Raw genomic sequence first — 14,036 nt, forward strand, 5'->3', positions numbered from 1 at the left:
ATATAAAAATTGAAAGAAGATAAACCCACAACAGAGGAAGGATCCACGGAAAGGCCTTCACCACTAAATCAAGGTGCTCGGTGCCACTGTCCAGGGGAAAAGAGTGAGGTTCTTCCTGACTAGTCATTGGTGTTGCCCAGTCGATGGTGTTTTTGCCCTAAACCTCCAATAACCATTTCAGGGACATGACAGGCCCTTTCCATCTGTAACCACTTTGAGATAGCCCCCACTGAAGCCATCATATTTGTTCAAACTGTAGCTGAGAATTTCAAAACTGCTGTGTTAAACGCATGCATTTTTAGGGAAAGATGTTCAAGTCAGACACCCTTTAAACAAACAGACTCTTTTCTCCCAGCACATTTTTGTGGAAGTCTTTTTCAGATGATTTATTTCAGCAAGACCTTCCTATTGAAAACTGGGACAGACATTGCCATCTATAGGTCTGGCAAATATCCGAAACTGGTACTTAGTGCCCAACGATGCAACGGAAATGCCCTTCTCCCGAGCTTCACACTCTCGTGATCTTGGCAGTGGGGAAACAATATACAAGGGGAAGGTATTTTACAAATGTACCTACTTCTAAAACGGTGGCCATAGATGTGGCTAGTCAAAAGCAGGAGGCAGTGAAGAATTAATATGTTGAGTTGTGAGTATGGAAGGTACATAGACAAAACAATGCTGTGGTGAAATCCTCTTTTCATGGCATAAGAACTAATCTTTGCATTAGTCACCGAGTCTCAGACTTGAAGCAGCCCCTGGGAAATTAAATCACTGTAGGGTAGAGATAATTATACTAAAAGCCAGCCTGACTTTTGCAAAAGTTCAAGAGGTTTAGAGAACAGGAGGGAAAAGGTATAGAGTATAGTTTTAGATTTATAGTGGGTAGCCTTCAGAATTCTCCCCCAGATAATCTTATTTGGGCCATAATCTTTCTAATACATTCAGCCTTCTTTTGTTATAAAAAAAAACTATATAAATAAGGGCATGGATTAGAGGCAGAGACCAAAAACTTGTCACCCTCCTGCTTCAAGTTAGTCTAATTAATCTGATACTTCTGCATTGTGGGATTTGAATTTTCAGTGAAACATGGGTCATTGTTTTTTGTTTTCAATCTTTGGTATTGATCTGTCGATTAAAAAATGCAGAAGTGAGATGCTGTCCGTTCTCTCTGAAGCCAAATACAATATGTCCCGTGTCATCGGTAAAGGTTTGCTTTGCCCAGAGTCTAACAGAACACTTTTCTGAGCAATGAAGAAGGTTCTCATAACCAGTCACCGTGCTAGGCATATAGGTGGGGACTGCACAGGAAGAACACCTGTCTGGTTTCTGAGAGGCTCATGCTTCTGGAGTGTGTCTCAGCAGGTGAGGCTAGAACAAGTGAGTGGGGAAGGCATCACCATACGTGAGGCAGCCTGGGGAGTGGGGCATGTACGGGAAGAATGGGTGAGATCACTCGTGGCCTGTGTATCTCAATGCCAACAAAACCTGTCATTTGTCATAAAAGATAGCTTTCCAGCTAAGAAATCTGTTGGGATTTGTTAGAAACATTAATCTTAATGAGTCCTAAACAATGACAAACAGCACTGGAATATTAAGTGGTAGAATTCAAGTCAAAACTTCAGCTGCATGGTGCTATTGGCTAGAGTGAATGTTTGACTGGCTGCTTTTATTATAAACTGCATAGATCTTGTCATTATTTAAAACTTTGATATTTTATGATAGTATTTTGCATTGATTTATGTTTTTAAAAAACGGTGCATTAAGAACAACACTTACCTTGATTACTGAAATTTTTGATAGCGTTAGACTTTGCACCTGAGGCAAGTGCCTCGCTTTCCTCACCCTAATCCTGGCCTGGCTGGGGCCCATTTCCAATCCTAAGATTGAAGGTGAGCATTCGGGTAGAAAGAGGCCTTCCCTTCAGTGTCTCTGCTAAAGCAGAGGGTCTTGTAAAACTGTTCAAGCAAAGGCTGGTGGCCCCCAGTCCTGGTATCTGTTCTCATTCTTTACACCCCAAGGTTTCACTCTATGCTGGTGAAACCCAAGTCCAGTTCTCCCCACGTCTCTCCCTAAACCAAGGCCTGGCCATCCCTCTTCTTGTGAGATATCCCCATTAAAGTTGCACGGGCACTGTGTCCATAGTGCTGTGCACACTCACAATGCACAGAACTGAATACCCATCTTCTAGTCTATGAGCTGCTCCCCAGCTCAACCCCAATGCCCTCCCATTATCTCCTGTCTAAACTGGTGGTAGCCCCTGCCGTCCACTCACCCAGAGATAAACTAGTGGTCATTCTGAACTCCTCCCTCTCATTATGCTGTGCTTCCTATCAATTGTTAAGTCCTATGGATTTCTGCTACTTAAGCATTTCCTGAATCTGTTCTCTTCCTTCCATCCGTGGGGCCACCTACCTCCCCAGCCTCTTTGTTTTCTACTTGTCACTTCACAGTCCAACGCTCCAGAACCAATCAAAGGTTTCTGAGCTCAACACGTTGGTTTTACTACCTGCCTTTGTTCATGCTGTTTCCCCTACCTGAGTTGCCCTTTCCCTTCACTCAGCTAGCTTCTATTTCTTCTTTAAGGCAAAAAAGCTAGGCATTATCTCACACACTATCTCACAAAAATGCATCGAGCGCCTGTCGGAGGCACTCTGTTAGGCTCTGGGCAGTCACCGATGTGGTCCCTGTATTCACACAACGCATGCGTTTCTTCTGGGCTGCAGGTGTATGTGTTCGTGTGTGAGCACAGCAGGGCAAGTGTTTGAAGAAAGGATTCAGCTGCCTCTTTCTGGACGCTTTCCCTGACTCCTCATCTCAGGCTACTTTTCTGTTGTACTTCCATAATGCTCGGCGTTATGTTGCCATAGCAGCAACCACATGGAATTGTGGTCTCTTCCTGTCTGGCTTCTCTAAGGATGGAGACCTCTTATCCATTTTTACAACCTCAGTGCCCGGCCATAAGAGAAACTCAATACCTGTTGGCTAAATGAAAGACTGTGGTAGAAAGAAGGGACAAGGAGAGCTAGCAACTGTGGAGCCGAGACCTCAGATCACTGTTACCTCTGCTTCTGAGCTGGTGGCTCCCACTTCTTCAGCAATACTTCTATCAGCTGCAACTAACTATTTAGTAATGCTTTGGGAGTACATTTTTTCCCCTTGCAAAAAAGGCTAAGGTAAGGAAGTGGAGTACTAAGTGGAATTAAATTCCTGTGTTCTGGAAAAATCTTACCTAGAAGAAAGTCTACAGTTTCCAGTGGCCAGCTTTTGAGATACCTTTTAAAATAGGAATCGCCAAATATATGTGTGTTTTTGTGCTCAGAGAAGTGGGAAGGAGAGAGAGGAAGAGAGAGGAAGTCCACATGGCATATGTGGTAAGTATGTTGGTATTCTGAACAATAAAGAATAGGGTCTTACAGAAACTAACTTGGCTAGCTATGCTCTTTGAAGATGTGTCAATCAATCCTGAACTAACAGGAAACTTAGGAGGTTGCTCGGGATCACTCACGTGGAGTAATACACTAAGTCGAACAAGTGAGACGGACCCAGGTGGTGTTGAGTAACCCCTCTTAGGTTGCTGCAAGTACAGTCACAGGGCGTTATAAAATACCTCCAGAACCTGTGCTTCCAACAGGCAAGAGACTTACCTTGTAGTTTCTGCAGGAAGGGTTGAAGGCATTAGTTCCGCAGACAAACAACGTATCATCGTTTTTCTTTAGAATAACTTTAATAAAGTTGTGACACTCATCCTGAAAAATAATTCAAACTCTTTTGTATCCAGTTCATTCAACATAGAAACCCACTCTTCACCGTGAACTATGATCTGCCGACGAAGTCAGGTTAAAAGGATGGTGGCCGAGGAGCGCCTCTGTTAAAAGTTCGAGCTCCTCTAGATGTTTACTGAAAGATGATATTAACAATGACAATAGTTGCCTTCAGAACAGTATGTAAAACCATGGCATAGAGTCCATGTTCATGTCACAAAAGGAAGGCGAGCCTGGAATTGGCAGCCTCCCATCACACTAATTTTAATGCCAGATGCCGTAGGGTTTCTGGGTGTACGGAGCTTTGGGCTAAAGTGTGTTTTTATGTTCTGGGACCAAGGGTACAAACCCCTGTGTGCCTGCAGCCCCCTCTTCTGAGCTCTTCTTCAGGGGCCCTAAGGGCTTCAGACTGTGCGGTGGGCTACTAGAGAGTACACTCAGAACAGTCAGGGCAGCCAGCTCCGTGTCCATAATCCCTAGTGCCCCTAAGTAGTTCAGATGCATCCCTAACAGCTGCTGTGGTGTTTCATCACATTAAAAGGAAACTATTTTTGCAAATTAAAGCCTTCAATACGTTGATGGAAACAGCAATTACTGGAGGAAAAAGGACTGGCATGACCCATTCCACATCACGGTCTACTGCAGGAGATAACAGCCAAAACCTTAACCCAAAGTGGCAGCAGCAGGAGAAATGGAAATTGCCTACCTTATGTTTTCCCTTCATTCTGCACGTGTCTACATCAGCCTGTCTAGATTTCCATGTCAGTTTCTGCAGGGATCAGGAAAGAAATCAATCAGAACCCATAGACGGTTGCCCTTGATTTTAGAAGTAAGAGTTCCCTTGGGGAGACGAGAGGCTGAACATATATTTATTGAAAGTTCTCCACACCCTCTCTCCTTGATTAATTCGCCATAACAACAAAAGATTAAAGTTGAAAATGTTCATTTAATTTTGAACTCCTGTGTATTCATTAAAGTACCAAATGATCTTTTCCTTGCGATAAAGATGAAGGAAAAGAAGAGTAACTGTGGAAATTTCTCATAAAATATCCAAATTAACTTCTCTGTGATGCTCATTTTGATAAAATGTATGCCTTTGCCCTTTGCTTTCAGTTGATACATCAATTTGCACGAAGCAGGCTTTTCCCTTAACATAGGGAAGTCATTTTCTTAAAAAATAAAGGGGACATTCACTTCAGGTGGACAAAGATTTAATTCAGCTTACACTCCAGGAAAATTCATGGCTAAAGGGATCATCTACTTCTATGGCAGATTTTATTAACTAAAATAGCTCCATGCGGAATATCAGGGGAGCCTAGGTCGTATTTTATGCCTGAAATGGAGACTGATCAAATTCCTGAGGCACAACAGTCAGGTCGAACTTGCTACTGCAAGGCATGGAAACACAACGTTTCAACATTTGTGGGACGATTTTTACATGCGAAAGCTGGTATTTTCCTGCACAAACATGGCAATATTTTACTAAAGGAATGTAAAAGTCACCTAAGACCTGCGGTGTACACGCTTACATATTTGATGAATGAAATGATATATCTATATATAATGGTGTCTGAACTTGTATTAAGCCCTAACTTAACCCCAAATGAAGACTTCACAAAACGTTCTGAATTGTTATTAGCCACATCAGCTCAATCAGTGCATTTAATGTACAGATTTTCTTAAAGAACTATTCTAAGATCCTTCATTGCTGGATTGTTTTATTTTATTTTTTTTTAGACTGTATATATTTGTTTGTTTGTTAAAAATTTATTCCACTATAGTTGTCCCGATTTTGCCCTGCTGCTCCCTGCCCAGCTGCCAACCCCCTCCCCACCATCCAAGTTCATGGGTCATCCACACCTTCTGGTTAATTAGACTGTTCGTTCCCCTTCTTTCCTCCTCTACCTCCCCACTCCCCTCTGGTTGCTATCAGTCTGTTCCGTTTCCACACTTCTGATTCTATTTTCCTCATTTGTTTTGTCATTAGGTTCCTCTTATAGGTGAGATAATATGGTATTTATCTTTCACCGCCTGGCTTATTCAGAAGGATAGTTTTAAAACTACTTACTTTACTACAATAAATTTCTTCTGTGTGTGATGTGTCTATATCAACAGTATAAATATGGTCCCTAAAAACAAAGAAAAAACCAATGTCAAATATAAGACTCAAGACAGTTCATTTTATCCTGAATGAATATATATCATTCAAGGCAGATAAATCCATAGCTATGCTACCAAATAAACAAACAAGATATCCACATATAAGAAAAAGGGAAGAGTTCAGCCTGCAAGATGCCTCTGGATCACTGTCAGCACCTTTTGGTACAGTGGCATCTTGCTGCATGGGACACCTATTATGAACTTTCCTGTAGTCTATCGTATTGGAACCATAACATCTGTATACTGTAGTTCAGGAGAGAGAACTATGAAAGTTAAATTGGCCCCCAAAGCGGGACATAGATGGGTTCACATTTCAGTGTCTTCAAACCCAGGGGCCAGACACTTGGTATTCAACACGCCACATCTGTGCATCACGGTGGCTGACCAACAGCTGGCCTTCATCTGCATCGCTCAGCCCTGGCTCCATGACGTGGCTGACCAGATGGAAGATGATAAAGGTAAAATTATTTCCAGAAGCCACTCTTTCTTCACACAGTGATGGTCAATTAAGATCTAAAATGCACTTGAGCTACAGTTTACATTTCTTGCTTCTGTTCACCTTCCCGTTTTGCTGAGAATGTGGTTGTCTCTGTGACTTGCTGCCAATCTCCCCTTGGAAGGGGAGAAACAAAATCAGCAGCTCAGGTGTGGGGCTATATTTAAACATCCCCTTCTGTTTGAGCTGAGTACAAGGGCGTTTTTGTCTGGAATTCAGAAGAAAGAAAAGAAAAAAACCACATTTAACTGGGGAGATGGGGGGCTAGCGATGGAAAGCAAAACAGCTCATTTTCCTTTGAAATAACATTGACTTTTTTCTAAAATGCAGGAAGTCCTGGGGCTGGAAAATTACCCACAGCTTTAAACCAAGACCTCAAGGCTCCCATACAGACTTTCAGGCCCCTCGTTACTTAAAAGAAAGGTGGGGGAGGGGAGGGAAAAAAAGAAAAGGGAAAGGAAGGAATTATGTCAGGATTTACTTCAATTTTCCCCCATTTTTTGAAATCTGTTTGCTACCTCTTTTGTGGAAGGTACAATAGATAAAAATGAAAATAAAAATAGGCTCTTTCATGTGAAAATAGGAGAGGGCAAGGCAGTTGGCTTAGAAAACTTCCTGCTATGGAAGGAAGGGAGAGGGAGAGAGAGAGAGAGAGAGAGAGAGAGAGAATGAATAAGTGGTGAGGGGAGAATGGGGAGCCTGTTTTGTAAATTGCTGAATTGGGAAGTTCTGTAAACTTCAGTAGGGTGCCAGAATTGCCCTGCCCTTTAATTTCAAGGCAGTTCCATTGCATTCCTTTATTACTAGTTTGACTTTACGCTGTGGGTCAGGCTCATTCTCGGAACGGAATTGCCTATTATTTTGGTATTAGGTTTGAGATGATGCTAGGTTTTCCTTGCCCTGCCTCCCCTCCTCAAAACTTTAAGTAGGAGTGGAATGTATGGATTGTTAATTAACAGCTGATTAATATGCATTGGCAGTTCCTCAGAAAGCTCTTGGATTGCTCTTTCCTGGCATGGTCTGTTTATGTTAATTAGCAGTTTAGAGATTAAAGGGAAAAAAGTATTTACAAAATGGATAATAATAAAGCAGAATTGAAAGGGGCTCTTGCCATTAAGCCTCATTCAGTCCTCAGGTTCTGGATGGGGCTTCCGATTGCTGACACCAAGTGTCCAGAAGAACCAGGAAGCCTTTTAAAAATACCATCTGGGAATGGAATCTCCTTTTGCACAATGCCAATCTTTTTCAATATCTAAGAGGTCACACTGCCCAACAGGCAGAAACAGACCAGGGTCTGGGGTTATTCTGACACTGGTGAGTGCATCCTAGGATGCCTGCAGTGCACTGGCTGCACTAAGTTATTGGAACACAAGCTGACCTAATCCTAGGACTTCCTCTCCCCCCTCTCCAGTGAGCACCACTGCATTGTGTTGCCATGGCTTGAGCCTCGGGGAAGGATTTAACTTTAAATCATGTTACTTGCTGCCTAGGAACCTGGATCTCTCAGCACAATGATGGGAAATGTGAAATTGAAGTGGGAGGAGAGACCCTAAATATGGGAGCCACATAACTCCGTTAGGAATAGTTCCAAGGGTAGGAAATATTGAAGGGAAGTGGCTGAGTATAGAGCGGAAAGCAGCTTGTCAATACTAGGGTGTTACAAATTCTACCTCTAACAAAAGGCAAGTCTGTTTTATAGTTTTAAAAAATCTAATGTGGCCCCGGCTGGTGTGGCTTGGTGGAGTGAGGGCAGGCCTCAGAACCAAAGGGTCCTGAGTTCTGGGTCAGGGCACATGCCTGGGTTGCAGGCTGGGTCCCCAGTAGGGGGTGTGCAAGAGGCAACCACACATTCATGTTTCTCTTTTTCTGTTTCTCCCTCCCTTCCCCTTCTCTAAAATAAATTTAATTTTTAAAAAATAATTGAATGTGTTTCTCCTTTCTGTCCTTTCATTTCTACTTTCTCTTTTTTTTTGGGATCAGGGATTAGGATAAAAGTTGGTTTAAACAAGCTGCAATAATAGTCACTACTACTACGTTTGTATGGCACCTTGCTCCTAACTTAGGTGCCACCCTGGCCCTGCCAAAATAAACCATCAGGTATGAGGGCCGTCCGCCGTACGCCTTCAGGGACTCCACTGCAAAGTGAACAATTCATGGAAGATTCTCTAGTGAACCTAATTCTCACAGATCCAATGTTTAATCATTTGTTTTGACCAGCCTTTTGATAATTGGGTACAAATGTAGTCTAGCTGTGCTATATTTGGGAAACAAAGAATGATATTTAAGAAAGTGCTGATATTCTGCCACAAAGGTGGCTACTGAGGACCTCAACGAAATGCTTTCTAATGAATGCAGTCAATGACTAATAGCTGTGCTTGGGCAACAGCTATCAGAAGGTTATTCCCAGGACAAACATCACCACCTCTATTGCTCAGTAGGCTGCACAGTACAGGGAGTAATGCCCCAGACTCTAAGGCAAGGCTGTTCTGGTCCAAATACTGCTCTGTCATTTTGACCAAGTCATGTTACCTCTTTGAACTTTGGTTTCCTCCCATAAGACATGGGGTAATAATACCTCCTTCTCACAGGGTTTTTTTCCAGGATCCAGTGAATTAACATGGCACATACATCTAGTATATACTATATAAATTTTTGTGAACTAAAATAAAGAACAAAACATTCTGGCATTGTTCCCTGTGTCCAAATGTGGGTTACTTACAGGGTATTTTAATTTCACCAGTGGTTTTTTGTTTTCAACTTTGTGTTGCACAGCTTGTAATTCCAGAAAATCTATGTGCTTTAAAAGAATAGACCGCTGCTGTTGCTTACCTGTTCCTTACCTATGCTCACAGCCAGACACGCACCACAAACACAATCTCTATTTCTTTTTCCCAGTGTGAAATGATTAATCGGTCTAGACGTAGTAAGACCACAATGGAATCCCACAGGTGGTATCCTTGTTGCTGTTCATTTGGAATTATTTTGAATGAGCTACACACCCACAAAATGGGGGATCATACATTGTTAGAATCCCAGGAGACTTCATTAAGATAATCTGTTACAACCTCTCATTTGTCAGAGGAAGCTATTGCCAGAGAAGTTGTGTTCCAGGTAATTTAAAAGTAGAATTAAAGGAAAAGGCTAAATGCACATGTCTTTTTGGGCAGCATTCTGTCTTAAGATTCTGTCTGAACACAACCATTCAGCCTTAAGACATGGTTGTGTGTAAGTGCCATTTCCCCAGTGGACAAATATTTTCTTACTAGATCCAAATCAAAGACTCTTCGGGTACTACTGCCATTCTGTGAAAGTAATGATATATACTATATATTCACTGCAAAAATACAAACAGGTTTAATATACACACACCTACACACACTATATAATCACGTTCACACATTTAACTTAATTTAACCAACAAGTAACAAGGAGAAAGGCACTCTACTGAGTACTTGAGTAAATATTTGCATGTATGTTCAAGAAAAGCAGTGGATTACTTGAATCTAAACTCCAGAATAGGCAATTATTTCTATCTAAATCCACGGAAAGTTAAACAGACATAGAAAACCTCGAAAGAAATGATTGCTTGACAAACTAAAGTAGCTTTTAAATTAAATGATGCTTTCAGGGGGGTATTATGATCTTTAAAATGATGCACAGTGGGTACATTTATATCTTAGGACCTTCGGGTGCTTCTGGAAGGCAGAGCTGAGGACGAGGCCACTCACCTAGCAGCAATGTAGAGGGTTCTATTCATGATCATGATCATCTGGATGTCCAGTCTGTGCCTCTGTGTGGTGTTCCGTCCTGGCTTGTGGCCCACAAACACCGGATACTGTTTTGTATCTGTGAAAAGAGGAGATGGGGCAAGAAAGGGAAAAGGAAATCAAGCCAAGAATTGACAGGGCAGAGAGAGAAGGGGGGCCATCCACAAAACAAAACCATATTTAAGTCAGATCAAGGCACCCTTTTCCACCTTCAATGAGGCTGTTATTTTAGGAAAAACTGAGACAGAAGGGTGCTCTTAAAGGATGATCAAGTTACAGTTTCATTTCCAGATGATAATAAGCTGGGACTTATATTTCTAAGTGTCACAGTTTCTGACTTGTCCCTTTTCCTGGGGCTTAAACTTGCAAGTGAACCCTTTACATGAAGGTGCTCTTTTTTTCCAGTTCTCTTTTCATCTTCTTTAGAGTGCTAAGCCTGAGAGGCAGTCTGCCAAAGATCTTGTCTCGGGACAAAACTATTTCAAAGCAGCCTTCCCATCAATCACTGCAGCGGCAATGTGGTCTGGAGGCGAGAGCCCTCAACCAGGAGCCAGAAGAAAAATACAGTCTCCGCAGGCGTCCAGTTGGAATAATCCACCATTGAAGGCAGCCCAGCTAGGTTGGTTGGCATTCTAGGAACTGTGGGAAGTTCACTCCTGAGTCAAGCAATTGGCTAATCTCACAGAATCGGGAGCTTTGACAGGACAGGGTCAAACTGAGTGTAGCCAGTCAGGTGATCTGGAAATTCCCTGACTTGGAGAGTTAATGAGCGTATTCCTCCACTCTCTTTGGTTGAGAGCAGGCAGTTTGTAATAATATCTGACCTGCAGAAATACCTACATCTCAAAAGTCTCTCTGCCTTAAACCTACAAACTCTGGAATATGGGCATTCCTTTAAAGTAACCAAGGAGGAAAGAGAGATGAGTCATATTTAAAAGATACTTGTTTTTCTGAGGATGGTTGAGGGGAATATAATTAATGACTTGAAAACCATTCACAGATTGATGCTCAAACCCCTCACTTTAAACCCTTATAGTATGTGAGCATGACTTTCAGTGGGTATCTTACTCAAGAGCCACAGTATATTTGACTCACAATTAAGCTTAGTATGGGATTATCTCATGCTTTTCCCTCCACTGCTCTGAAGTTTCATTTACCCATTCATCAAGGAGCTTGCTAAAAAATATCATGACTCTAAAGTTTGCTTTGCAGCAGCACATTTAGGCTGGGGTCTCCTCTGTGTAACTCTCAGATGGAGATAGATAAATGCTTATTAAATTGGTACCTTGAATTAGGCACACTCTGCTGCTTTAAGAATGATGATCTTTTAAAAAAAGATTTTATTGATTTTTTTTTAGACAAAGGGGTAGGGAGGGAGAAAGAGAGGGAGAGAAACAGCACTGTGTGGTTGTCTCTCATGTGTCCCCTACTGGAGACCTGGCCTGCAACCCAGGCATGTGCCCTGACTGGGGATCGAACCAGCGACCCTTTGGTTCGCAGGCTGGTGCTTAATCTACTGAGAGCCACACCAGCCAGGGCAAAAATGATGATCTTGAACTACATCATTTGGCCTTAGTCATGCTTTGACTTTTGTTCTCTAATTGTTTTATGAATCAGTGTTGCCACCTCACCTTCATGTAAAATTATCTCTTTCAACCCAGACCATCCAGGAGAACGCTGGGTATTAATGGATTTTGTTCCTTTTCCATATTAATGGAAAAGATGTTAAACATCTTTTGTATGGTTCATTCAGTGTTTGTTTTGGGGTAGTTAATGGGAAAAATATTTGGGGAAAGTGTTTTCTTTCACCTTTACTGTGATAAAATATTTTGTGTTTATAGGAAAGTAAAAGAAGTAGTAAATTGTTCATTCCATCCAACACATAGGTAAAACTTTCTTCATTTGAGGAGTGAACTGAATTCTTTTTTTTTCTTTTTTATTTAATTGTTGTTCAAGTACAGTTTTCTGTCTGAATCTTGATCATGTTGCTCTCTGCCCTTGACAATGAAGCAAACCAAGGGAAAGTTATAAAATTGATCCTCTGAATTAAAATTCACTCTACCTGAATTTAGCAATGATATAACTCCTAAATCTAAACAAAGTTCATTTTTCTTTCTCAAGTTCTTCGAAGCAGTCTTACTGTTTTTCTGTTCTTATAACAACATTCATATATTAATCACATATGGAAATGTGCAGTACTGGCAATACCCAAGTGAGAGCGACGTCTCCCACAGGTGGTTTGCAGGCGAGCTCGTGGCCCCCACGCAGTCAGAGACTTCACAAAGGCACTGAGGGACGTTGTAAACGCTCCCGCATTTGCCCTACAGCGACACTGAATGGAGTTAGAGAACAGGCATCTCACCGATGTGACTAGACTTGAATGAACTCTGCCACCTACACAAGCTAAAAGTGCCTAATAAGTCTGCTATTTTATTAACGTTTTAATTTTTATGTTTTCCTGGTTGACGCAGGCTACAGTGTCCCCAAAGGGAGAGAGTGGGATTGTGGGTACTTACAGTTGCCATGCGAAATACTGATTGGCTCAGAATCTTCTGGGAAGCCGGCCCCAGCACAGTGTAGCAGTGTGAAATATAGCAGCAAGGCTTCTGACCTCATAGTAGTTCAGCGGGGAGACTTTATTTCTCTACTTCACCCTGCCAAAGAGCAAAGAAGAATTTTTTTTCTTTTTTGCAAGTCAGCTTTATTCAACTCCATAAAATGAAATGGTCTTGAGGATAAATTGAAGAGAAAAGAGGTCTCTGCGTCATATCCTGACCAGTGTGAATTCACTGATTACTGTGTTTTACATAAGGAAACTGTATCCATCCATTCATTACCTGGGGCACCCGCTCCCCCACGTATCAGAGTCCCTTTGCAAAGTTTTCCCCAAACATGTGATGTGGAACCTTAGTTCCTTTGTCCTGAGCCTATAATAAATAGGCCATCATAGGTGGCTAGTTCACAGTTATGAAACCACATTCCCCAAAATGTGGGCAACGGAGGAAACATTTTTTTAAGGTGAATACATTTGCCTTCTCAGCAGGTTTACAGCAATATGACATCCCTCAGACGTGTTTTGTTTGGCCAGCCAAGGAGCTTTCAAAAAGTTGTAGTTGCCAATATTAGACAATTAGGAGATTTCTAACCTTCTTATATAAAAATCAAAATACCTTTCATATTGACTTACATGACACTTCATCTCGGGCACTGCACCCCTCCCCCATCACACACAGACTCACCCCCTATAACTTCACTTAGTCTATTACCTGTTTGACCCCTTTAGTTGAGATTTCCATACTAGTTTATGTAATTCTACAGTGACCTTAGACACACATAAGACTATATAATCTATGATTTAAAAAAAGTAAATGGCCTTTTTTCAGATTCTAAAGAATACTATAGGGAGAATCTAAAGCTACATCCCGAAATGGTATTGTTGATTTTAAAAAAGCATATCTCTGTATATTTTAGTCTCATATACTACCTTGAAAAGAAATAGTAGTGAATAAATATGCCAGATATACTGTTCCACCCATCTGTATTTTCCTAAAGATGTTCTTTATGTGCAGAAAAATTCTCCTAAATCTTAGAAGTAAAAGCCATTCCATCTAGAGCAGCTGGATACAGTGAAAAACAGATTATTAAAACAGCAAATACCGCATAAGTCTGAGGCATATTTCAAATAAGTGTTGATCTGTTGGGGAAATTAATGTAAAGTGAGGATATCTTTTCATCTCTCCAGAGTAGTAAGGTCTTAGATGTAGCCTGCCAAAGGTGATCTTTTCTGAACAAAGCTTTTCTATATCAGTCCATCAATCATTTAAGATCTGTGCGTAGAAAAGTCAAACTTAG

At 41.5% G+C, this 14,036-nt stretch overlaps 1 protein-coding gene across 5 annotated transcripts in view; it reads right to left on the reverse strand.

Moving 5' to 3' along the window:
- Nucleotides 1-14,036, reverse strand: part of SEMA6A (semaphorin 6A) — a 125,012-nt gene that overhangs the window by 47,345 nt on the left and 63,631 nt on the right. For all 5 annotated transcript variants that reach the window (XM_053665276.1, XM_053665275.1, XM_037141801.2 and 2 more), the window contains 5 exons: nt 12,701-12,838; nt 10,146-10,263; nt 5,830-5,890; nt 4,468-4,530; nt 3,645-3,746 (listed from right to left, as the gene is read on the reverse strand). In XM_053665276.1, coding sequence (XP_053521251.1) covers nt 3,645-3,746; nt 4,468-4,530; nt 5,830-5,890; nt 10,146-10,263; nt 12,701-12,800 — 444 coding nt within the window. In that variant the 5' untranslated portion in view covers nt 12,801-12,838. The remainder of the gene's footprint in view (nt 1-3,644; nt 3,747-4,467; nt 4,531-5,829; nt 5,891-10,145; nt 10,264-12,700; nt 12,839-14,036) is intronic.

The sequence above is a fragment of the Artibeus jamaicensis genome, unplaced genomic scaffold, assembly GCF_021234435.1.
Source record: "Artibeus jamaicensis isolate MK-2021 breed Jamaican fruit bat unplaced genomic scaffold, CSHL_Jam_final contig_402, whole genome shotgun sequence".
NCBI classification, from domain to species: Eukaryota; Metazoa; Chordata; class Mammalia; order Chiroptera; family Phyllostomidae; genus Artibeus; species Artibeus jamaicensis.